This window comes from Hemibagrus wyckioides, linkage group LG26 (assembly GCF_019097595.1).
Source record: "Hemibagrus wyckioides isolate EC202008001 linkage group LG26, SWU_Hwy_1.0, whole genome shotgun sequence".
Classification (NCBI taxonomy): Eukaryota; Metazoa; Chordata; class Actinopteri; order Siluriformes; family Bagridae; genus Hemibagrus; species Hemibagrus wyckioides.
The window spans coordinates 12,423,692-12,449,082 of NC_080735.1; the positions used below are offsets into that span (position 1 = coordinate 12,423,692).

Here is a 25,391-nt window from a genome sequence, read left to right on the forward strand (position 1 = left end):
TCAGTCATCCGTGTCTTTATAGATCTTGCTTTGTGCACTGGTGCGCAGTCATGTTGGAACAGGAACTGTTCCAAACTGTTCCCAAACTGTTCCCACAAAGTTGGGAGCATGAAATTTTCCAAAATGTCTTGGTATGCTGAAGCATTAAGAGTTCCTTTCACTGGAATTATGTGGCCGAGCCCAACCCCTGAATTCAATGATTTGGAGGGATGTTCCAAAACTTTTGACAATATGGTGTATCACTCATTGGATGTTTATTTTTGCTTGATTACATGAAATGTGCCAATAATTAAAAAATTCCATTGTATATAAAAGTCTAATATTTAGTTCAGGCCATAAGACATGGATAGAAAAGTGTTTAAACAAGAAAAATATATTTTTGATGATAAGATTCATTCAAACAATCTTTATTTATTAATTTATAGTCAACATGCCATATTTATATAAATTGTGCAATTATGAACACATTCACAATATGCAGAAAAAGGCAAAAATGTACTGATCATGACATTATTGGATGTTAATTTGTCTCGAATCAGGTTGGTCTGGTTGTGTGAACTGTTCAGATTTTATTGTTTTATTTGATGGCAATTAGTGTTCTAATGATAAACTAACAGTCATGCTTAGAAAAATAGAATAGTACCCCTCATCTAGTGTCATTTATAGTAATCAGCTAAAGTGCTTATAGTTATAAACATATTAGAGAGATAATATATGCACCAAAGTGGCTTATGATCAAGCACACACACACACACACACATGTTCACCACGGCTGTACCGTCTTTTCTGACACAAACTGCCCATGGGGTTCCTTGGACCCGGCTGGCAGAAGAGCCAGATAGACTGGAGTGATGGCGCCCTCGTCTGGAGATTTTGTGGCATTTGGTCCTGCCATGTCAGTCCTGACCCAGCCTGGACAGCAGGCATTCAACAGGATCCCGTCCCCAGGTCTCTCCTTGGTCAGTTTCCGGGTGTGGATCCTGGTCAGGGTGGTCACGCCGGTCTTGGACACTCCGTACGCTGTATCAGGCCAGCCTTTTTGGGTGTGCATGCCCCCCTGAGCATCTTTCACAAAACGCTCCATTAGCCCCACCAGTTCCTCTTCGGAGATGTCATCACTGCGGAAGCGAGCCTGGAGGTCCGGGCTGCAGCGGCCCAGAGCAATGGAACCCATCACGCTGGAAACGTTCACCACCCTGCCTATGAGGAGAAAGTGACAGAGAGATTGAGAGTGAGAGAGAGATGTGTTATCTCTGTTCTGGTTTTGAACATTAATAATTATGTGTTTAGGCTGCTTTTATTTTAGGAAACATCTGAACGGCTCATTTGTATTTGGCTTGGATATTGGATATTTCATTTATGTTTCTTCATTGCCACTAGCATATTTGTAGCTGCCAAGTAACCTTTGCTTCATCTGGAACAAATATTTAAGAATATAATTCTTGTGCATGTAAAGGCAGATGTCCCAGAACATTTGGCAATATAGAGTAGAAGTGAGTGTGTTCGAGAAACATTAAAATGTGTAGAACTGGTGGTTCACCAGGATCAGGTTGGGAGCCTGTGCTCTAGATGTTGTTGCAAGAGATTTCAGCATTGCATCTTGATCATCCATTTTCAAACGGAGGTGATACGAGTGTGTGAATACAACTGGGGGGGGGGGGTGTCTGGCGTGTGTTGGACTTACCTCCTGGCTTGATGATAGGGAGGAATTCATTGCACATATCTCTGGTGGCAAAGAAATTCGTTTTGAGTGTCACTTCAGCCTGGGTCCCAAACGGAGTTTTATCAGCCACTGTTATATACATGGGAAGAAAAGAAGTCTTGTGAGATGCAACGGCATTTAAACAAGAGTGTGAATGAATGACGCTACCATGCATTCGGATCACTTTGCTAAACAATGAGAAATGTGTAAGTCAGGGTTTCTCAAACTTTTTGGCCAAACAACCCATAACAGGTGTTATGAATATTCTGCTACCTCAAGCTTGAACCATCCTACCAGAATTATAATTTTAGGACTATTTATTAACATTTGAACAACTCATTATATGTCAGTGACGTACAGTATGCATACCCTAAGTGACTGGAAACCAAAATAATCTTCCTTGCACTGCCTTACCAGTCTAGTGGAGAGCATGAACATGTTACTGACACACCTTTTCAGTTAGTCACGAGTGTTTGAAAGGGTGTGTCTAATCTGTCACATACATCTTTGCATGCAAGGACTAAAATATGATAGTGCTTGCTGTAACAGTAAAGTAATCCACAACAGGGTGGTTTGGGTGTTAGCAGCAATAATTATTATTATTATTATTTTTATCTTCCTGCTATTAAATCCATAAGGTTTAAATAAAGGTTTCTGCATATTTTGGTATTTACACACTATACAGCCAAAAGTATGTGGACACTAAATCATGGGTCTTCCCCGAGAATGTTTAAAGCACACCATTGTATAGAATGTCCTTGTATGACTAAATCAGCACGTGCACTCTTCATCTCAGACTCTTAAATAAGCAGGAGACTCGCACGAGCCCTGGGAATCCCTGGTGTAACCTCTTACCCGTGGTGCATGCTCATTTTTTCAGTATGTTTATTTACCTTTGAAGGCGATCCCCGCGTTGTTGATGAGCACGTCCACGCCGCCGTACTCCGCTTTGAAGAAGTCACGCGCCGCGCGCACACTGCCCGGGTCCGTGATGTCCAGCTGACGGAAAAGGGGCGCGAGTCCTTCTTTTTTCAGACCCTCCACGGCCGCCGTCCCGCGCCCCACGTCTCGCGCTGTCAGGTACACGTCCCCGTCATACTGCTTACACAGCGCGCGCACAATCGCCAGCCCGATTCCTTTGTTCGAGCCAGTCACGAGCGCAACTTTCCGCCCCGACATCGTACCTGCGAGCAGTGACACGGGAACGCACCTGAGCTGGTTAGCGGGTAGAAATTAAAGCGCCGTGGCTCCATGCAATAATCATTAATAAACACATGAATCAGCAATAAAGCATGCACGCGCGTGAACGATTTAGAGTTTTTTAAAAGTACCTTAAAAGCAAGGTTGCAGCAAGGGTCTCCAACAACAGATGCACAAGACACGAGCCCAACGCGCAGAACCGGAAAAGCACGAATTGCACAACCTCTCACGTCATGAGGACAGTCCCTTTTGCCCCGGGCGCGCGAGGGACGCAAACCAGGAAGAGGAAGTCTGCGTGCACGTGAAGGAGGCGGTGACGTCACCAGCTGCAAAACACGCGTGGGAGAGGAGAGTGCAGCAAAAAGAAGCATTAATATTTCACTTACCTTCAATCTAAGCAATTAACATAAAATAGATAAAGACTCCGTGTTAGCAATTGAGTATTTATATCAACCAGAGATTGTTGAGCTGGAAAACAGCGAGGAAGAGCAAAATAACAGGCCATGATGAAGAACAGAAGTGGAAGAAGAGCAAGGAAGAAAAGGAGGAAGAAACGAGGAGAGGCTGTGCATGGTAACTTTTTACTTATTTTTTTATAATGTAAAAAGAATTTAAATCCTGGACAACAACAGACTGCTAGTGAACATCTGTACATAACTTCTAGGAAATGAATCAACATCTGGTTGGTGTGATGCTGTTAACACCTCCACGTTGTTTACTTTTGTGTTTTATTCCTCTTATACCTCAGCAAATATGCCAACATTTTTATTGGTTAAAAGAACGTCATAGATAAATATAGGTACGTTTGATGATGTGTTATAACTGTGTTATAGCAGCTACAAACAGTACTTCACTCAGAAGTCTCTCTTGTTATGCCACCAAATGGAGGAGGAGGAGGAGGCGTTATGTGTTTCAGATCATCTCTTTATCAGTTCAGTATGAGATCGTCGTTAGCAGCTCAATAGTTAAGACTAGGGCTGCACGATTATGTGCAATCATAATGGTCGATTATTCCCTTGAAATTGTAATTGCGATTATTAATTACAATGATCACAAGTTACATTAAATGGTGTTTTGAATAGCTTCATACCACTGGTTGAATTAACTGCATGCCATATATTTTATAACATATAAATCTTGGTGACTTTTCTATCCTATTTCTTTGAGGGTGGAATCATCAGAGAGTATCTCTGAGACTTGACAGTCAATCACCATACTAGTATTTATAGCGCTGAGAATTCCTTTATCAGTTGACAGAACAGCCGAGTGATGGAGTCTTTTCTGGCCCATTGTGCGCCTAAGCCATGTACAGTGCTCAGCATAAATGAGAACACCCCCTTTGAAAAGTAAGATTTTAAACAATATCTCAATGAACACAAAAACAAAATCTAAGACTAAGTTTAATATAACATCTGTTTAACTTATAACATGAAAGTAAGGTTAATAATCTAACTTAGATTACACATTTTTTCAGTTTTACTCAAATTAGGGTGATGCAAAAATGAGTAGACCCCACAACAAAAACTACTACAGCTATGGCCTCCATGATTTTTAATGACAGCACCAAGTCTTCTAGGCATCTTCTTGTCTCTTTAGAATTCCCCGTAGGTGTTCGATTGGGTTCAGATCAGGAGACACACTTTCACCCTGTTCTTCTTCAGAAATCCAACAGTGGCCTTAGATGTGTGTTTAGGATCATTGTCATGTTGGAAAAGTGCACGATGACCAAGGGCACAGAGTGATGGTAGCATCTTCTCTTTCAGTATAGAGCAGTAGATCTGTGAATTCATGATGCCATCAATAAAATGCAGCTCCCTGACACTAGCAGCCCCAGATAAGGACACTGCCACCACCATGTTTCACTGTAGGCACCATGCATTAAGCCATCAGTACCAAAAACATTTATCTTGGTCTCATCACTCCAGAGTATGGAGTCTCAGTAGTCTTCATCTTTGACAGCATGGGTCCTGGCAAAGGCAGGCTTTTTGTGCCTGGGCTTTAGGAGAGGGTTCTTTCGTGGACGGCACCCATGCAAGCCATTCCTCCACATTGTACGCAGTATTGTGTCACGGGAAACAATCACCCCAGTTTGGCTTCTTTAGATAACTGCATGCCGATTTTCTTCAACCCTTCTCATCAGAAGACGCTCCTGTCAAGGGGTTAACTTCCGTGGACGACCTCGACGTCTCTGTGAGATGGTTGCAGTTCCATCTTTTTTCAATTTTTGTACCACTTTTGCTACAGTATTCTGACTGATATGTAAAGCTTTGCTGATCTTCTTGTAGCCTTCACCTTTCTGGTATAAAGAAATGATTTTCTTTCTCAGGTCTTGTGACATTTCTATTCCATGTGGTGTCACTGCTGACCGCATAATGGGAAATGGGAAGGGGTTTTCTTTAAGTAACACCCTTTTATAGTCACCTGTCTGCTGGACACCTGTGTAATGAATAATTAGACTGACCTGTGGTTGAATTCTTGTTAAATTAGACATTTGTAGTCTAAAATTTAGCTTTGCTCCAACTTTGCATCACCCTAATTTGAGTAAAACTGAACATTATGTTCTTCAAGTTATATTATTAACCTTACTTTCAAGTTATAAGTTAAACAGATGCTATATAAAAGTCTTGTCAACATTTTGGAGGTTGTTTTTGTGTTCATTTACGCTGAGGACTGTGTGTATTTTAACTTAAATACGGCATTAGCTGAATAATAGAAAGTCATGATGTTTAAAAGAAAGAATAGATATGTCTTAGCACTTTATCAGTTTATCATTTTATTTAGATCTATCTTTAGGCTTATTTAATTTAAGGCTTTTGTACATATTGGGTATGGAAAAATATTCAAAAGGGTCCTATATGTCAGGGGTTTTCAGAATCAAAGACAGTGGGCCTCCTTTTTGACACAACATACATTTGCCTACTTTTATCAACTGTGTTAACATTAAAAATTAAAAGTTAGGTTATTATCTCAATAATAACGTTGTGTTTTCTGACCGTTTTTTCAAAGGCTATAAGGTATTTTAGTCACGTGGTGTGAAAGCGGTGCTGTGCAGACCGACAGGTGTATGACATTAAAGTATCGCAAGAGTGGTTCTAGAGCATATTCGAGGGCACACTCTCGCGGTATTTTGGTGTGTGTGTGTGTGTGTGTGCGTGCACAGAGAGATGTCAGTCAAAAGTCATTTCTTTTCGGTTCTAATTCTTCATTCTTCTCAGCAACACTTTGCAAACTAACTGATGTTTCTCTATCAGCGCACATGTTTGCGAAATTAACAAGTGGATAATCGGGGCATTGATAAGGACATGCCTACAAACTATTTTAGGCCAATTAAAAGTCTTTATTCGCTCCTCACAACGTAACATGCAACAAACACCCCTTGAACACCCAGAAGATTTTTTTTGGTAATGGCAGCTTTGAACAATCGTGACCTCTCTAATCATAATCGATTAATTGTGCAGCCCTAGTTAAGACTCTGGGTTACTGATCAGAAGGCTGGAGGTTCCAAGCCCAAGCTGCTAGTGTTGAGCACTTGAGCAAGTTTCTGAACCCTCTGTACTCCAGGGATGCTGTAACATGGCTGACCCTGTGCTCTAATACCAGCTGAGATCTTCACCTCTAACCCCAGCTTTCTAACAAGCTTGGATATGTGGGAGAAACTTCACTGTGCTGTAAAGTACAGTGATCAGCCATAACATTATGACCACCTGCCTAATATTGTGTTGTTCCCCCTTTTGCTGCCAAAACAGCTCTGACCCGTCAACGCTTGGACTCCACTAGATCCCCGAAGGTGTTGCTGTGGTATCTGGCACCAAGATGTTAGCAGCAGATCCTTTAAGTTCTGTAAGTTGCGAGGTGGGGCCTCTATGGATCGGACTTGTTTGTCCAGGACATCTTACAGATGCTCGATTGGATTGAGATCTGGGGAATTTGGAGGCCAAGTCAACACCTCAAACTAGTTGTTGTGGTCATCAAACCATTCCTGAACCATTTTTGTTTTGTGGCACGGTGCATTATCCTGCTGAAAGAGGCCACAGCCATCAGGGAATACTGTTTCCATGAAAGGGTGTACATGGTCTGTAACAATGCTTAGGTAGGTGGTACGTGTTAAAGTAACATCCAGATGGATGGCAGGACCCAAGGTTTCCCAGCAGAACATTGCCCAAAGTATGACACTGCCTCCACCGGCTTGCCTTCTTCCCATAGTGCGTCCTGGTGCCATGTATTCCCCAGGTAAGCGATACACACACACCCGGCCATCCATGCGATTTAAAAGAAAATGTGATTCATCAGACAAGGCCACATTCTTCCATTGCTCCTGTTGGTCCAGTTCTGTTGCTCACTTGCCTATTGTTGGCACTTTTGGTGGTGCACAGGGGTCAGCAAACCAGTCAAGGGTCTGCGGCTATGCAGCCCCATACACAACAAACTGTGATGCACTGTGTATTCTGACACCTTTCTATCAGAACCAGCATTAACGTCTTCAGCAATTTGAGCAACAGTAGCTCATCTGTTATATCAGACCACACGGGCCAACCTTCGCTCCCCACGTGCAATCAGTGAGCCTTGGCCACACATGACCCTGTCACCACTGTTCCTTCCTTGGAACACATTTGATAGATACTGACCAATGCAGACCGAGAACACCCCACAGTACCTGCAGTTTTGGAGATTCTCTTCAGCTGTCAGTGGTCATAATATTATGGCTGATCAGTGTATATGTGACAAATAAAGACTTAGCATGACCTCAAGAGCGAGTGGTTGTATGTTTGTAGAATTTATATGGAATTATTACAGTTACATTCAGATGAACAGATTGGATTTGTTTGTTTTTTGTGTCTCTTTTAGTGACCCTGTCTCGTGAAGAATCCTTCGTGGATTTGAGAAGATGGCTTAAACAAAAAGGATTCAGTTCTAAGTGTTTAATTCCAGCAAGCTTTACAGGTATCAGATAAACTAACCTTTCCTCTGCTAGCAGAAGTGTGTACTCACTGTACTGATGTTTATCGTAATTTGGTGGTGTATATGTTTTTGGTCCAGATACAGGAAGAGGCCTGATGGCTGCACAACCCATTAAGGTAGTATAGAATTTTAATTATATAACACATACATACGTAGACTTAAGTACTAAATGTACATTTTAAAGGAGCAGTTTGGCAAAAAGCAAAAGGATCAATTAAAAGACTGTTTTGTGCTTTTTTTATCAGGATTTGAAGACACATAGTGTGACAAATATGCGAACATAGAGACAATCGGGAGAGGCAAACATTTTCCACAGCACTGTCTAGTTGTGTGATATTTGCAGAATGTTCATGGAACAAGTTAGCTCCTGTTATCACCTAAATCACCTAAACAGTAATTCCTCACCTGCATATCTTTTCCTTTGAAGTCTCTTAAGTCTGGTACTTGTTGTTCTTTCAGCTGCTCCATGTTCAGGGTCACTACAGCAGATCATTTGGTCAGCATACTTTGATTTGGCACAGGTTTTTATGCTGGATGCCATTTCCCTCCCATTTTTATCCAGGCTTGGGAGTTAACTCTTCAGTGGTGGGGTTAGCTCCCTGTCAGGGAATCGAACCCGGGCCACGGCAATGGGAGCGTGGGATCCTGCTGCTGGACCACCAGGAAGCCTCTTGAGTTGAATAAGACAAAATAATGCTATTCATTTATCTTACAAAGAAACCACAAAATACTTTCCCACGTCAGAACAGCTTTACCTCTAATTGCTGAGATTAATGATACCTTCAGAACAACCTAAATACTCATTTCCTCACAGAAAGCTTTGCCACATAAACTAACCTATTAAACCTTTTTTCAAAATCTGTTTATTTACAGAGTTTACTTGTTAGCTAAGTCCATGCGGAACGCCTGGGTTCGATTCCCAGCCAATGCCCAAACCCCAGACACTGGATGCAGTGCCGGTCCCAAGTCCGTATAAAAATGGGAGGGTTGCGTCAGGAAGGGCATCCGGTGTAAAACCTGTGGCAAGCTGTTGTGTGCTGTTATATCCCTGATTATAGGCCAATGAGTTGGTGATTTCCTTACCCGAGAGGTGTTTGCTGACTACGAGCTCGGTTCTGAAGAGTTACATGGGGGAATACATAAAGAGGTGCTAATGTCTCACTTACTTGAATTGTTTGTTTCCAGGAGAAATACTGAGCTGGACGATATTGTGAACATATACTTTAAATGATTACTTGTGTATTATATACTGTACATAGACTCTGTATAAACATATCTAGTTATCTTGTTTTTTTGTACTATAGTGAAGAAAGCATGATGATCAGTATGGGCTGGATGGGATGGTACAGGATGACAAAAATGCTATTGATGACATTTTTTTGTTCTGTGTCTGTACAGGTGGAAGCCTCCAGTATCTCCTCTCACCGCACTTTGTTCATTCCTTATCTCTGAGAGATATTTTGGAGACATTGCAGAATGGAGCCCATATATTAAAGTCCTCCCTAAATCCTATACATGCCCAGTTTATTTCTCAAATGACATCATGGACCTCTTGCCTCTAGATGTTCGAATAAAGGCGGTGTCACAAAAAGAACAGTTAGAGGAGCTTTATTCCTCTTCGCTGCCATTCTTCTTGTCCCTTCAACCCATTTTTACTGAGCCTGTAGAAGGTGTGTTTACTCAGGATGCAGTCCGGTGGGCATGGTGCAGCGTAAATACTCGTACGGTGTATATGGAGCACGCCCAGAGCGATTTCCTCTCACGGGAGAAGAATGTCTTTGCCCTGGCACCCTATCTGGACTTACTGAACCATTGTCCTGATGTACAGGTAAAACAAATGGCTTTGTTTGGAAAGAGAGTTAAACTCATGTTCAGAAGTGATGGCCTGAAGATGTCGTGTTACAGAAAAACTTTAAAGTGTTATGGCTTTCCAGAAGTCTGTTTTGGGGCTGTAACTTTAATGCTGTGATATCATGCTGTGAGATTAGGTTACCAGTTTTATTTCATATATTTCAGCATTCAAACTCTTCAAATAGTAAAAAAAGGGGGCCTCTGCATAAAGGAAATCAAATTCAGCTTTTTCCAGTTATCACTGGTTCATTATCACCAATTCTTGTTATTGGTACCAGCATAAACTAATGGTATGGGTGGAGGTGGGGTTGCTTGGTTAAGTTGAGTAGCTCATGAAAGACAATCCCAAAAAAAGCTGTTGTCCATTAGTGCTGTGTGTGCCATCAAAAGTCCCATTGTGCTACATTACTGATTAATAGGTGTTTATTAGCTTTCTATAACAGCGGTGCTGACAGTTGTTCCAGCTGCAAGGAAAATTACAGGTTTATGTTAACGAACATGGTCTAATACATTACTAGATTTATAGTAATAACTTATTTACAGGGTCTTGTATGGAGGATGGCCTGCATTATAAACACATTTGTTATTAAACACAGTATATATATATAAAACATAGTGTATATATATATAACACAGTATAGGGTGGTGGTAGCTCAAGTGGTTAAGACTCTGGGTCGTTGACCAGAAGATCGGGGTTCAAGCTCCAGCACTGCCAACCTGCCACTGTTGGGGCCCTTGAGCAAGGCCCTTAACCCACCCTGCTCCAGGGGCGCGCCATCATGGCTGACCTTGCGCTTTGACTCCAACCCCCAAGGATGTGATATGCGAAGAAAGAATTTCACTGTGCAGTAATGTATATGTGACCAATAACGGCAACTTACTTATAATTGTTACTATAGCTGACGTTTTGTGTAAGAAAGTGTTTATTTAGCATTTATGGAAGGAGTCTCCAGTACCGGGCATTTGAACAGTTAGAGTTAAAGTTGTTCCTGTGGGTTTTCCACCATGAGAAAGTTCTTCAGAGCAAGTAATGCTGCCCTTTAACAAGATATATGGCTGCTAAAGTTGCTGAAACAGTGCTAGAAAGTGCTGTATACTAGTTTTGTGGATGTTCCACAGCATTAACTATAAATTGACTCAAATACAAATGTTTCATTCTTTAATAAGTAAAAATTGTAATCATTGGCAAGTTGCTGAGTTAAGAGAAATAATATATTGGTATATATTGTTAATAGAAACTAATCAGTCAAAATAATCAATTTATGTCGCAGTGGCCTGTACCAAACCCACATGTCATTGATGACCTCGTGTAACAGCATGTCCCAAAGTGTTTTATGTCTTACTTAAGCTGCAACTGTACAGCTTTAAGGAATAGATATATTTAGACTAATTTTTTAGATAGAATATGTAATAGAATATTTTTTTTGTTTTTGCTGTTTTTTTTGGTTTGTTTTTGTCTGTTTTTTGTTTGTTTTTTGTTGCTGTTTTTGTTTTTGTCTGTTTTTTGTTCATTTGTTTGTTGTTGCTGTGTTTTGTTTTTGTCTATTTTTTTGTGTTTGTTGCAGTTTTTTTGTTTTTGTCTATTTTTGTGTTTGTTTTTTGTTGCTGTTTTTGTCTGTTGCTGTTTTTGTTTTTGTCTATTTGTTTGTTGCTGTTTTTGTTTTTGTCTGTTTTTTGTTCATTTGTTTGTTGTTGCTGTGTTTTTGTTTTTGTCTGCTTTTTGTTTTTGTGCCATGGAAAGAAGTTTTTTTAAAAAGAGAACGTTTTGGACAGACACCACGAGCTGTATAAAAGTACTATTATTTATTCTCTTGATGTCAGGTTCATGCAGGGTTCAGTGAGCTGTCCCGTTGCTACGAGATCAGAAGTGTTCACGGCTGTAAAAAATTCCAGCAAGCCTTCATCTGCTACGGTCCCCATGACAACCAGCGTCTCCTTTTGGAATACGGTTTTGTTGCCCCTGGTAATCCGCACAGCGTGGTGTACATTGACTTGGGTGAGGATGCTGTGACTTGGCAAAGAGGGCAGAATGTGAGGCGGCTGCAAAATTGACATTTACATCTTTCCTTGTTTTCTGTAGGTACTCTGAAGCTGTGTTTTAACGAAGTAGATCGACAGCTACAGCAGAAACTTCTTTTCCTGAAGGACAATGATTTTCTAAGGTTCTGTTATTTTCTTTTCAAAACTGAATTTTTAATCTCCCAACAGTGAAATAGTTAAAATGCTAAAAGTTATCAGTCACCATAGAAGTTCCAGGACTCATGACTTGTTTCAGTGTGAAAGACAAGCTTATGCAATGTTTATCTTTCTTGCTTATGAAGAAACCTGACCTTTGGTGTAGATGGGCCTTCATGGAGGCTGATGACGGCACTTAGGCTGCTGTCCCTGAAGCCAGAACAATAGTAAGACGCATTATAGGTAGTCTGCTCACATCATACTGCCTACTTCATATTCAGTTTGGCTACTGAAAGCAAAAAATGCAAATCACTGCATGTTCTTCTGTAGCTCCTGTTGGAAAAGTATCCTCCTGGGGGCACCAGTGAGCCAGGACAGAGAGGACTGGTGCATCCACAAGGCTCAGATGCTGTGCCAGCATCTCTGTGATGACAATAGCAATTCACTGTTGAGGGTGAGTGTTCATCATTAAAATGTGGTGATTTGAGGTTGGTGATTTGATTCTCTCATATTCAGTAGCCGCTTTATTATTTCGCTGATGGTTGCAAGGTTGAGGTAAGTCCTGGGAACACTGGGTGCAATGCAGGAGTACACTAAGGTTAGGATGCCAGTCGGTTGAATCGCACACAAGCACACACACACCTACAGACAACAGCCGTCTATAGGCATGTTTTTTGGGAGGTGGGAGGAAACTAGAGAACTTGCAGAAAACCCACGCAGGACATATGGATAAGGTGCCAAACTCCACACAGACAGTAACACAAGCTCATGACCCTGGATTTTTGCTGCAGTGCTTTTGTCTTATAACGAAATTTACAACCACCATTAAAGGTCTGTTGTGTGGTCTCAGGGCTTGGGCTCGGCCCCTTAGTTCCAGTGAAAGGAACTCTTAATGCTTCAGCATACCAAGACATTTTGGACAATTTCATGCTCCCAACTTTGTGGGAACAGTTTGGGGATGACCCCTTCCTGTTCCAACATGACTGCACACCAGTGCACAAAGCAAGGTCCATAAAGACATGGATGAGTGAGTTTGGTGTGGAGGAACTTGACTGTCCTGCACAGAGTCCTGACCTCAACCTGATTGGGATGAATTAGAGCAGAGACTCTGAGCCATTCCGAAACTGCACATTTACATGCACATGAATGTAATATGGAGTTGTCCCGCCCTTTGCAGCTATAACAGCTTCAACTCTTCTGGGAAGTCTTTCCACAAGGTTTAGGGACCTACTTAGCATGCTCCAACACCCCTGCTAATTGTCTAATTGTTTTAGTCAGTAATGTTCATTTATTTCTGTCTATTTTACTCTGACTGAAACGTTTAAGTCAATGAAAATGTTTATAATCATCAAAGTGTAACTAAAATCATTTAGTATTTATTACCACAGTGTAAAATACAGTTTCCTTCTGCTTTAATGTTTTCATAACTTGACACAGAAGCACACATAAAAACCCACAATAGAAGAAACATGGCCCCTAGTCTGCACAGAAAATGGTTCTTTTGTTTGCCGACTTTTGCAGTTATGCCTTACAAAACACTGGTTTTGAGAAATAAATGTTATGACTGTAAAGTCCACGTTGCACCCAAACAGTCTGTTCCATCTGTTTTACGTTGGCACGGTGTTTATGGTGTTGAAAGAAACACTTTTATTTCTTAACCCACACAAACAAACCCGGTAGTTTTGGAGTGACCTGAAAACTGACCTCGGTAACCAGATCAAATAGAAAAATACTTTTTGCTTTAATGTCACACGGGATTCGTGTTTCCAGAGGATTTTAGTGTTAATAACGTCCTTAATGCTGTCTGTTTTATCCCAGTTATAATATGAACACTGCTAAAATGTGAAAATCCCATGGTTCATACAAAATAACTTGGATTTATAGTGCTGTGATCTTTATCTCGGCTTGTATTCTCAGATAGCTCAGCTGAAAGGCGGTGTCGAGGGCGCTCGGCTGGAGCAGCTCTGTGTGGTCGAGACCCTGAGACTCGAGGAACGAGCGGTTTTAGAACGCTCCGAACAAGTTCTCCGAAACCTTCTGCCTCAGCCATCGCCATGGCAACCGAACAGTATCGAGAACATGGAACATTAAAGGAGCCAGAGGATATTGTCACTACTCGTGTTCCTGCCAAGACCCGGACAACTGAGCCAAGTCGGAGCAAAGGGAACTTTTGACATTTCTTGGTGTGGAAAATAGCCAGTCACTATGGAAGCCTTGGAGTTTAGTCTGTCTGTCTTTAAAAATAGGCAGATTCTTTTTGCGCTGCTGGATCTTTCATTATCATCACACAAATATGGAACAGACTTGGTCTAAACACGAGCATGCCCGTGTGGAAACGTCTGGAATGGACATGAAGAGAAGGGTATTAATGGTCTAGCAGCCCTGTGTTTTTCAGAAATCGAAAGATTTACATCAATTTAAGGTTTCATTTTTCCACATCAGATTATTTGCTGTTAAAAAAAGCCTTCAAGTGGATTGTTTTGTACTACTGTGTACTTCACCACCACAGGCTGAGAAAGATACTGAAATAACACTGGGGCTGAATTTCCCCTTGCCCAGACTGTAGATTCATGCCTATTAGTGTGAGAGAAATGCTCTCTAGATTTCACATGCAGATGCACGAAAAGCATGAAATTCAGTCACATATGTAATAAACATATTAAAAACAAGCTGTATTGATTAATCCACCATCCTAAGTTACATTATGGTTGGTATTCTGTAGAAACACCACTTTAATCTAATACATTAATGCGAATTTTCTAGTTTTCAATCAAGTTAAGCATGATTTGGCAAGCTCCAGATTTTAACAATAAACTAAGCACACGCTGTGGATAAAACTTGTCCTAGATTGTTGGAGAGTAAGCACCTTCTTCCCAAAGTCTTCTCTAACAAAGCCATCGGTGCTACACATACACCACAGAGGTGAGGAAAAGCAGGCCTGTAGCACTCTGGATGTCGGTTAGCATGATTACAGAAAGCAGGACACTTTTCTAGTATATTGAGTTAATATTTGCATCTGTTTAATGTACAATTTTACAATATGCCATACAAAAACATCAATCTCTGTATTCTGTATCAGACACTAATAATGACGATAACAAAAGAATCTAATATCGGAACATTTGTATAGAATTCAATCAAGTCAGAATCTTTAGCTATTTATTAGGAAAAATACACACATTAATGACTGCTGAAATAAAATCAGCATATTTGTGTTTAATTTTTTACTTTACAGCCATTTTATCATGGAATGCTGGACCTCTGGAATAATTAAAGCTTCACTACAACACGCTTTCTGACTTGTCGTCTCTGCACCATCTCCATAGAAACCGTGGCTTCGTATAACGGCACAGGGTTTTCCAACAGAGGCCTAGGAAAGATTTAAATCATTACGGAAATGTTTCCAGCATCAAGTATATACACCGACTAGGCATAACATTATGGCCACCGGTCTAATATTGTTTTGGTCCTCCTTTTTGCTTCCAAAAGTCATGCACTGTGTATTCTGACACCTTTCTTCTGTTGGATTTGGACCACACGGGCCAGCCTTCGCTCCCCACGTGCATCAATGAGCCTTGTTCCTTCCTTGGACCACTTTTGATAGATACTGACCACTGCAGACCGGGAACACCCCACAAGAGCCGCAGTTTTGGAGATGCTCTGATCCGGTCATCTAGCCATCACAATTTGGCCCTTGTCAAGCTCTAATCCATAAGATTGTCCATTTTTCCTGCTTCTAACACATCAACTTTGAGGACAAAATGTTCACTTGCTACTTAATATATCCCAGCCACTAACAGGTGCCATGATGAGGAGATCATGGCACTTCACCTTATTCCATGGCGCTTATACCATGGCACTTCACCACGTCTTATTCACTTCACCTCTCAGTGCTCATAATGTTATGCCTGATATATTAATTTTATATGCATCACTTATAGGTGGATGAAATGCCACATACACAATTTATTTAGATTTACTAACAAAATGGCAGTAGTGCTAGTTTAAAAGAAATGTTGTCATGTTTCTATGGAATGTCTGTAAGACTCAAGTCACTTAGTGTTAAAACTACACCTAATACTTGCAATACTCTCTAGAAAGATATACTGCCATGTAATTATTTTATTCTATTCTCAGGCTTATATTGATTTTAATCTTACCTAAAAATCCCTGTTGAGAGCTTCTCCACCACGTCCTTCATTATATCTGAGAGAAAACACTGAAGGCGTATAACCCGGTTTCAGCAGGCTGTCACATGGACACAGCAGCAGCCTTAACAGCCTAAGGACAGAACAGAAACTTCCTCCGGCTTCGAACACGATTCAGCCATATGCCTACTGTTACGCTCTAAGCAGCATCTCTAGCACAATAACTGCAAAGTTTCTTTTCAAGCTTGTGGATGTTCTCCATAGGACCTAAGAGTCTGTACATATCAGCAGGTCTGTACTGGAGTATGCACAGTTTCTAAATAAGCTAAAACTATTTAAGAACATTTGAGTACACAATTTTTTGTGTACTGTCAAAATCATGACATTTATTTTTTTCCCCTTAATGCCATCTTTTAATAAATACCAAAAAGGAAATCAAGAGAAAGATCTAGGCCACGTTTACATTAAAAAAAATCTCTAAGAATATGTACTTTATTTAGATATATAAGGAAACTATATTTAAACGAAGAAAAGGTTATAGATCCAATAAGATACTGAGTAAATCATTTTAGGGATAAAATGAGAGTGATAAGAAGGCGACAATCAGATCAGTGCTTTTATAGCGGCTAGAACAAATTGAATAACAGAGTTTAACCGCACAATGGTGCACCGAGTGCTTTCATAAGGATACGGAGATATCGGCCCTGTCTGGATCTGGATGCTTCCCACACTTCTTCATTTAGAAAGGAGATGGAGGCGGCTTTCAAGAAGAGAGCGCGGCTGTCTGGGGGATCCAGCTGATGAGAAGACACAGCGATAAAAACGTTATTGACAAAAGTGTCTCATATCAGCTGATTGATATCGGCAGGGCTTCAGTAATGTCAGAGTAGTGGGGTTAATTACTCACCTGCAAGTTGTCTTCTGTAGTGACCCAATGACCCCCAACTGCAAGAAGAGAGATGATGTCGTGCTTGTGCGGGAGATGTTTCTTGACCTCGGGTTCCTCTTCGTATAGTCTCACTGTTTGAAATCGAAAACTGAAATGTCTGGGACTGCAGTCTGTTCATTGTGAAATGCTGCACAGCTCAAAGTAATCGTTAGTTTAAGTCTAATTACAAACCAAGTGACTAGGTTTATTGAAAATATACACTGACCAGGCATAACATAATGACCACCTGCCTAATACTGTGTTGGTCTCCTTTTTGCTTCCAAAACAGCCCTGACCCGTCATGCACTGTGTATTCTGACACCTTTCTATCATTAACTTCTTCAGCAATTTGAGCAACAGTAGCTCGTCTGTTAGATCGGATCACACGGGTCAGCCTTCACACTCCATGAGCCTTGACCGCCCATGACCCTGTCGCCGGTTCACCACTGTTTCTTCCTTGGACCACTTCTGATAGATACTGACCACTGCAGACCAGGAACACCCCACAAGAGCTGCAGTTTTGGAGATGCTCTGACCCAGTTGTCTAGCCATCACAATTTCATTAAACTCGCTCAAATCCTTACGCTTGCCCATTTTTCCTGCTTCTAACACATCAACTTTGAGGACAAAATGTTCACTTGCTGCCTAATATATCCCACCCACTAACAGGTGCCATGATGAGGATATAAGCTAGTAATAAAACCTCAAGGACTAGACTTTAATCTAAAATGATGTTCAAACAATACATATAGTCTATATCATTACATTACAAAATGCATGTATCTTACCTCCTGCATCAATCACTACGTCCACCCCAAGTCCACCAGTCTCTTCCAGGCAGGAGTCCACCAGGTCGACTTTTGACTCCCAGACTCCAATCACCCGCGCTTTATTTATTTATTTATTTTAAAAAGGGACATTAAATAAGTGAAAGTGGAAAACCTGTTCAACATTATGTCCATAATCTAACCATATTATCTCTGACACTTCCCCATTCCCTAAGATTAATAAGCGTGTGAAATCAGGCACTCAGTCCATTAAACACTCACCTACGAGCGATTCCAGCACACCTTGTGCGAGTGCCAGGAATCACGTAGTGTAAGTGAGGACAGAGATCACAAGATAGGGAAAAAGTAAAGCGTGAAAGACAGTGATAAGGACAGAAAGGAAGAACTGAAAGAATCAAAGCATAACAGAATGATGATGTTTCACCTCCTTACCTACACTCGGTCGAAGCTGTTCCAGAAACTTCTGGTCTTCAGGGGATATGGCAGTAGCGAGGACTTTCACTCCGTGGTAATGAGCTAGCTGGATGGTCAGGACTCCAAACGACTGCATAAGACATATGCAAAGGTTCATGGGTATAAATAATACGTTCAATTATTCTCAAAATTTCGTAGTGAAATATTACACGTTCTTTATACAGCTTTAATCATTTTATAGAGCATTGGTAAGTTTAAATAAGTACAAACAAGAACAATTGTATTGAAAGCAATAATTTATCACCTATAAGAAAAGAAAATCTACTTTAAACTAAAGAAAATTTAAAAAAATAAAAACAGAATAAATGAGTGAAAGGATTAGATATAAAGAAAAAATTGTAAAAGTAACCAAAGATGAAGGAGCTGAAATATAAACTGTACATTTGGGTCTGAGGAAAGAGAAATAAAATAGCTTATGTTTACAGACTGATATTTCTGGCATTTGGCAGACACCCTTATCCAGAGCGACTTACATTTTTATACAACTGAGCAATTAAGTGTTAAGGGCCTTCCTCAGGGGCCCAGCAGTGGCAGCTTGGTGGACCTGGGATTCAAAGTCACAACCTTCTGATCACCTTAAACACTAAGCTACAACATTCCCCAATATAAAAATAGTGCTGCAGAGACGTTACAGCTACAGTAACACCACTAACTGTTGTAATAGCTCAGCTCAAAAATGAATCCCGCTTGACCCAAACGAGGACATCAGAGGGATGGCTTATGTTGGACGTTTGAGTGACAAAGTTAGGGAGGCCAGATTAAGATGGTTTGGACATGTTCAGAGGAGGGAGAGTGAGTATATCGGTAGGAGAATGTTGGACATGGAGGTGCCAGGGAGGAGACAAAGAGGAAGGCCGAAGAGGAGGTATATGGATGGAATAAATGAGGATATGAAGCTAGTGTTGAGGATGAAGATGATAGGGATAGGTGGCGAGAGATGATTCGCTGTGGCGACCCCTGAAGGGAAAAGCCAAAAGAAGAATAAGAAGAAGACTCAGATGATTTTAAAGCCCCTTGTATACAAATTAGATCCTTTGTTCTGTGAGCTATCACTTATTTATTGAATATACTGTCAAAGTGTTGTTTTCTTCACAATTTCCTGACTGAGTTTTTATTCTTTTTATTGTTTTATTTTCCTCAGGCTAAACAGTGGCTTAGTGGTTAGCATGTTTGGCTCACATGTCTAGGGTTGGCGGTTTGATGCCCGCCTCCACTCCATTCATGTTCTCCGACTCTCCTCAGCCATGTCATCCCCCAGTTTGCCCCCAGTTGTATTCTGACTGGCATCAATAAATAGGTCCTAGTGCATGTCTATGCCCTGTAATGGATTAGCACCCTGTCTAGGTTTGCTTGCACACTTTGTACCCCTGAGATCAGGTTCCCTGTGTCCTGGTGAAGTATAATCACTACAGAAAATGGATGGATGGATGGATGATTTTACCATCTTGAACCTACTTTCCTGTAACCTTGAGCAAACTGTAAGAAAACTGTGTACTTTTCCACATTCTAGACACGACTATAATTTCTGACAATGTTACTTTTGTCTGTCTGATAACTAAATATAAATATAAAAACATGACTACAGTTAATCTGATCTAATGTTTACATTTACGGCATTTGGCACACACCCTTATCCAGAGCGATTTACATTTTATCTCATTTTATACAACTAAGGAATATAGGGTTAAGGACCCAGCAGTGGCCGCTTGGTAGAGCTGGGATTCAAGCTCACAACCTTAGTCCCCCCCCCCCCCGGAACACATGATAAGAGTTAATAAGCTTTTAACTATATTTACTACAATGTAGTTTCAAAGGATCTGACTATTACTACCCAGTCACTGTGTTCTTGGTAAATGCTGAACAGCTTCACAGATCTTTCGTATCTGGTCAACTTTTGAAGCCACGTCGCATGGTTCGAGTCTGTTTCCTTAAAAACATTGACATTATGTCTGTCAGTTTGATTTGCAAATGCCTGCTGGAAATAACACAATGAGCTCCATGGAGAGGAGCTCTGCATTAAACACACCCACGGTGCAGGTGCACACTCTAAGGCCTATTATTGTCTTTTACTCTTTGTTTTCCCTTCTTTCTGGTTTTCTTTCTCACACTATTTTCTTCTTCATCCTTCTTTGCCCCCTCCATCTTCCTCTTTTTACTTCTTTTACCTCCTTTCTTTCCTTCCCTCCATCATCATTTTTAGCGAATCGCATGCACTCCTTCAAGAAATCTACCTCGTAAAACTTACACTTGCCCCATCCAGTACAAGCAGCGTTTGTCCGACAGCCATGCGAGCCAGAGTGTGTAGCGCCGTGTAGGCCCTGAGACCGTCCTTGATTGCTCCAGCTGCTTCAAACCAGCTAACCTTCTCAGGTTTCTGAACTGTCCAAACACACACCCACACACACTATTGTAAGTCATACAATAGTGATATAAAACACTAGCAGCACAGTGCAGCTAAATACCACTCGGATTTATGCCGTTAGTGAAGGTTTGTCAGTGAAATAACCTAGATTATATTCATCCACAAGGACGACGTCGCAAAGGCCAGACATCTCAGCATCCAGGGGTAGAATTCCTGGAAAAAAATATTTGGAAAATTATTTTTTAACAACGTCATGATCATTACAGAGTTCTTAATCATACATTTTCCACTCATAAAGTTCCTACCTACAACTTCATCATCCGGATGAAAGAAGGTGACTTTGGGCCCCACTGCATAGTTAAAAGAAGATAAAACGTTTAGACTGAAATGACAAGAAATCTTTATGCAAAACGTGAAGGTGAGATTAGAGACGGAACCTTGGAGCACAATTCCTGCTATCTCTCGTCCAACAGGAACATGCTCCCTCTGCAGCTTTAAATCCTCACACAGCTGAAAAACAAACCAATTTCTGAGCTACTCACTGAAATCTGGGGGAAAGGATCATGACAGGGCAGAGTGACCGTGTGAACGCTCACCTTGATGTCCACAGGACTAAGCGAACAGCCTTTGACTTGAACTTTGACTTGATGATCACCAATAGTTGCAGCTATACTCTGTAAATAAAGTCAACAGAAACCATGAGAATAGTTTAATAATTAATACAGTCACTACATCATTATTCAATTATCGGCTATTGTATCAGGTAAACCTACTATATAAGCATGTTATAGATATATATGCTGACGGTATCTCATGTATTTGTCTTTAAGAGTAGTTTTCAGTCCAGAGGAAACACAGTCATTAATATATGCAGAAAACGTGCTACACTGAACAGCAAAACATTTGCTTGTTAAGAATATAGGGCTGACTTCTTCGGTGTTGTGCATGCAATATGTATGTATGTGTTTATATTGGCAGCTAATCACATTATGCAAACAATTTCACTGATAAGTGCTGACTCTAGTCTTTGCAGAAAATAAGTTTTTTTTTTTAAATAGTACACCAACCAGGCATAACATTATGACCACCTGCCTAATAATGTGTTGGTCCCTCGTTTGCTGCTAAAACAGCCCAGACCCATCCTGCACTGTGTATTCTGACACCTTCAGCAATTTGAGCAACAGTAGCTCATCTGTTGGATCGGATCACACGGTCCAGCCTTCGCTCCCCATGTTCATCAATGAGCCTTGGCCGCCCATGACCCTGTCGCTGGTTCACCACTGTTCCTTCCTTGCACCACTTTTGATAGATACTGACCACTGCAGACCGGGAACACCTCCACAAGAGCTGCAGTTTTGGAGATGCTCTGATCCAGTCGTCTAGCCATCACAATTTAGCCCTTCATCAAACTCGCTCAAATCCTTACGCTTGTCCATTTTCCCTGCTTCTAACACATCAACTCAAAGTTGATGTGTTAGAAGCAGACGATCCAACAGATGCTCAAATTGCTGAAGAAGTTAATGCTGGTTCTGACAGAAAGGTACACAGTGTACACAGTGTGTGGCTGTTTTGGCAGCAAAAAGGGGGGGGGCGACCAAAACCATTATATTAGGCAGGTGGTCATAATGTTGTGCCTGGTCAGTGTATCTACAAGTATACATATAGTATACATATTTTCATGTTAAAGTTTCGATGCACAAACAGTCAATACTCACAGTCTCCTGTATAACAAACTTCAGCTCATTGGCTTCACCCAGCTTGCAGTACAGACCTTTCATCCTGGATTTCTAGCAAAAGCTTCTGTGGGGAAAACAACAATTAATCAGATAAATTCTGTTGACCACATGATCTGCCAATTTTGCCTTTATTTCCTGCCTCTAATATACACTTGATCCAGCTGATAAACTGAGGCACTGAGTTAGATTGTTCTGAGCATGGCATTCGGATTTATATCCCGAACAAGACACATTTCACAGTCCTGAATTCAACCGCAATGCCTTTACATCCTTAATCATTTCCTATCATGTGTAGTGCACTACACATCACTAAAGCAGCAATTTGAGACACAGCCTCTGTATATGTATACATGCATGTACAGTATATAGATGAACCACCAAAACGGCTAGCTAACGTGTCGAATTGCACAAATGACTCTCAAACCCGTGTCACAAAACATCCAGATCGACTTATTTATTAAAACAGCACAAAGACAACAAGAAACACAGCAGTACCTTTCCTTGCAAAGATACCCTTATTTCCCTTCCCTTCCCTTTCCTGGGTGATGATCGCCTCCTTGTGAGCGTGACGCCATCGTCTCGCGGCATCTCGCGATACTTGGGAAATTCCAACATTGCGTAGCGAAGCCATCCGGCGGCTGCAGGGCAGAGAGCGGGGAGTAGAGAGTAGAGAGAGAGAGAGAGAGAGAAATATTTCATCAATTAAAAAAAGGATTTGCTCTGATTCGGCGCGTTTTATTGGTTCATTCCCAACACCAACAGTTGATATAAGATGGAAAAAGAGCGATGAGGTAAGAGAAACGCTCACACACAGGCCGTGTATCCTATATATCCGATTTATTTATTTATTAATCCCCCCCCTCCTTGACAAGCGCCTTAGCTACCGTCGCTGTGAGGAGAAAATCTCCGTAGTGGCGCTCGCGCTGCGTAGCATGGCTAAGGCTAGTGGGCTAAATCTGCATACTTAACTCCCTGAGCAGTGTGCACTGTGTAGTGCGCCAAGGGCTGGGAGATTTGGACGTGGGGGATTTGTGCTTTAACGCCTTTTGTTTACCATTGTAGAAACGTAGGCTGTGTGACGATCAGATCAACGTCCTTTCTTTCAGCTGCTAACGTTAGCGAAGAGCTGCATGGGTTGGTTGGTTGGCTGGCTTGTTTGTGTTCCTTGCATCCTCAGCAGATTTCGATATGATCGTCATATTGGCATATACATGCTTCAGAGACGTGTGGTTTGGTGTATTGTTGAAAGCCTAGCTGTGTGTGTGTGTGTGTGTGTGTGTGCGTGTGGCTGAGTGCAGCGTTAGCTCAGCATTGCATGACCTTAGCTGGGATTCCGCTAAGTCTCTACCTAGCGGCTAATACACCACTTCTAAACTACATTAATCTAATCAACGCCCATGCTGACCCAGTGAAGTGCAATGCTATGAATAATTACGTGCTGGTGACAGTGCCAGTAAAGCATGCAGCTGATTAAGGAGAGTCTGTGTGACTTGTTCTGCTTGCTCTGCCCCGTGTGTGTGTGTGTGTGCGCGCGCTGAATGAAAGTTAGTTTTTTTTTGTGTCTAATGTAAGTCATGATCGGATTATATGCCTGGAAATCTGCATGAGCGAATTGTCAACTGTACTCTTAAAGGTGCATGAGTCGAAATGTTTTAGTCTTTATTAGGACCTGGAAGACGTATATTAAAAAAAGCAAAACAAAAGGTTATAATTAAGTCTCTGTTAAGAACCCGTTGGAAAACGGGATAATTTCCGGTCCGGAATGCTGGTTTGTGATTGGACACGCCTCCTGTCCTATCAATTCAGAGACCTTTGGGCTCAAGGATTTATGTCAAATCTGTCTAACTGTTATACAATTAATCTCTGTGGAGGGGGGAAAGGGGGCTAATGCTACTTTAAAGTCCAGTTTACATTCTGCCTTGGGCATACTAATGAGTGCCAACATATTTTTGAGTGATATGTATGTGTGGATGGATGTTTTAGTAAATCACCATGGTGACGCTGATGTGAAAATTTCATGGTTCTGGTTGCCTACACTAAGAATCTCACAGTTTCATGGTATTAATCAGCACTTAACCAGTGAGGGGAAAATATTTATCACTAGTACGTCGTGGAAAAGGTAGCAAAAACAAGATCAAATCTTGTAACAGTTCCTCAAGAGATATTTTTAAGAATTTAAGTTTTCCGTAAATGATCTGTACGCTATCGCTATTCATCCATCCATCCATCCATTTTCTCTAGCGCTTATCCTACACAGAGATATAGGGGGTTTGGAGTCAAGTCATAAGGAGACTTGAGGCACAAGGCCGAGGACTCGCTGGATGAGGTGCCAGCATAATCACAGGGCATGGTGCAGTCAATTTAGAGATGTGAATCAGACTACACTATATTGAGAAATGTTTTTGGGACACCCCTTCAAATCATTGAATTCAGGGGTTGGGCTTGGACCCTTAGTTCTAATGCTTCAACATACCAAGACATTTTGGACAATTTCATGCTCCCAACGTTGTAGGAACAGTTTGGGGATGACCCCTTCTTGTTCCAACATGACTGCACACCAGTGCACAAAGCAAGGTCCATGAAGACATGGATGAGTGAATTTGGTGTGGAGGAACTTCACAGAGTCCTGACCTCAACCTGATAGAACACCTTTGGGATGAATTAGAGCGGAGACTGTGAGCCAGGACTTCTCGTCCAACATCAATGCCTGACCTCACAAATGTGCATTTAGAGGAATGGTCAAAAATTCCCATAAACCTTGTGGAAAGCCTTCCCAGAAGAGCTGAAGCTGTTATATCTGCAAAGGGAGGGCCAACTCCATATTACATTCATGTGCATGTAAAGGCAGACGTCCCAGTTTTGACCTGTCTCGCAGTCTTCACTCTAATTCATCCCAAAGGTGTTCTATCAGGTTATGGTCAGGACTCCCAACACCTGAATTCAACGATTTGGAAGTGTGTCCCGAAACCTTTGGCTATATAAGTGTATAACGTGTCTTTGGACTGGAGGAGGAAACTGGAGTACCTGGAGGAAACTCCTAAAACACAGGAAGTAACGTACAAAGGTGT

At 41.3% G+C, this 25,391-nt stretch overlaps 4 protein-coding genes across 10 annotated transcripts in view; 2 read left to right on the forward strand and 2 right to left on the reverse strand.

Moving 5' to 3' along the window:
* Nucleotides 1-391: 391 nt before the first annotated feature.
* Nucleotides 392-3,171, reverse strand: cbr1 (carbonyl reductase 1). Its single transcript, XM_058380323.1, has 4 exons — nt 3,034-3,171; nt 2,596-2,886; nt 1,685-1,792; nt 392-1,200 (listed from the first exon to the last, which is right to left on the reverse strand). The coding sequence occupies exons 2-4, from the start codon at nt 2,879-2,881 to the stop codon at nt 764-766; spliced, it is 831 nt and encodes a 276-aa protein (XP_058236306.1). The 5' UTR covers nt 2,882-2,886; nt 3,034-3,171; the 3' UTR covers nt 392-763.
* A 4-nt stretch (nt 3,172-3,175) lies between these two features.
* On the forward strand, nt 3,176-14,746 carry setd4 (SET domain containing 4). Of its 2 annotated transcripts, none has more exons than XM_058380317.1 (10): nt 3,176-3,475; nt 7,748-7,843; nt 7,940-7,977; nt 8,920-9,008; nt 9,260-9,689; nt 11,534-11,708; nt 11,793-11,874; nt 12,034-12,114; nt 12,218-12,341; nt 13,805-14,746. In XM_058380317.1, exons 1-10 carry the CDS (start codon nt 3,406-3,408, stop codon nt 13,976-13,978), a joined length of 1,359 nt encoding a protein of 452 aa, XP_058236300.1. In that variant the 5' UTR covers nt 3,176-3,405; the 3' UTR covers nt 13,979-14,746. The 2 variants fall into 2 exon arrangements, with proteins under 2 accessions (XP_058236300.1, XP_058236301.1); XM_058380318.1 differs by lacking the exon at nt 3,176-3,475 and adding an exon at nt 5,584-7,652.
* A 139-nt stretch (nt 14,747-14,885) lies between these two features.
* Nucleotides 14,886-22,950, reverse strand: cryzl1 (crystallin, zeta (quinone reductase)-like 1). Of its 3 annotated transcripts, none has more exons than XM_058380319.1 (14): nt 22,819-22,950; nt 22,303-22,387; nt 21,184-21,261; nt 21,025-21,097; nt 20,893-20,937; nt 20,732-20,800; nt 20,471-20,604; nt 18,184-18,295; nt 18,013-18,033; nt 17,752-17,850; nt 16,943-17,055; nt 16,727-16,832; nt 16,048-16,093; nt 14,886-15,257 (listed from the first exon to the last, which is right to left on the reverse strand). In XM_058380319.1, exons 2-14 carry the CDS (start codon nt 22,363-22,365, stop codon nt 15,158-15,160), a joined length of 1,059 nt encoding a protein of 352 aa, XP_058236302.1. In that variant the 5' UTR covers nt 22,366-22,387; nt 22,819-22,950; the 3' UTR covers nt 14,886-15,157. The 3 variants fall into 3 exon arrangements, with proteins under 3 accessions (XP_058236302.1, XP_058236303.1, XP_058236305.1); XM_058380320.1 differs by having other exon boundaries at nt 22,303-22,384; nt 22,819-22,859; XM_058380322.1 differs by lacking the exon at nt 18,013-18,033.
* Nucleotides 22,951-22,956: 6 nt separating this feature from the next.
* Nucleotides 22,957-25,391, forward strand: part of itsn1 (intersectin 1 (SH3 domain protein)) — a 47,713-nt gene continuing 45,278 nt past the window's right edge. For all 4 annotated transcript variants that reach the window (XM_058380312.1, XM_058380313.1, XM_058380314.1 and 1 more), the window contains exon 1: nt 22,957-23,114. The gene's annotated coding sequence lies outside the window, so the exon portion shown is untranslated. The remainder of the gene's footprint in view (nt 23,115-25,391) is intronic.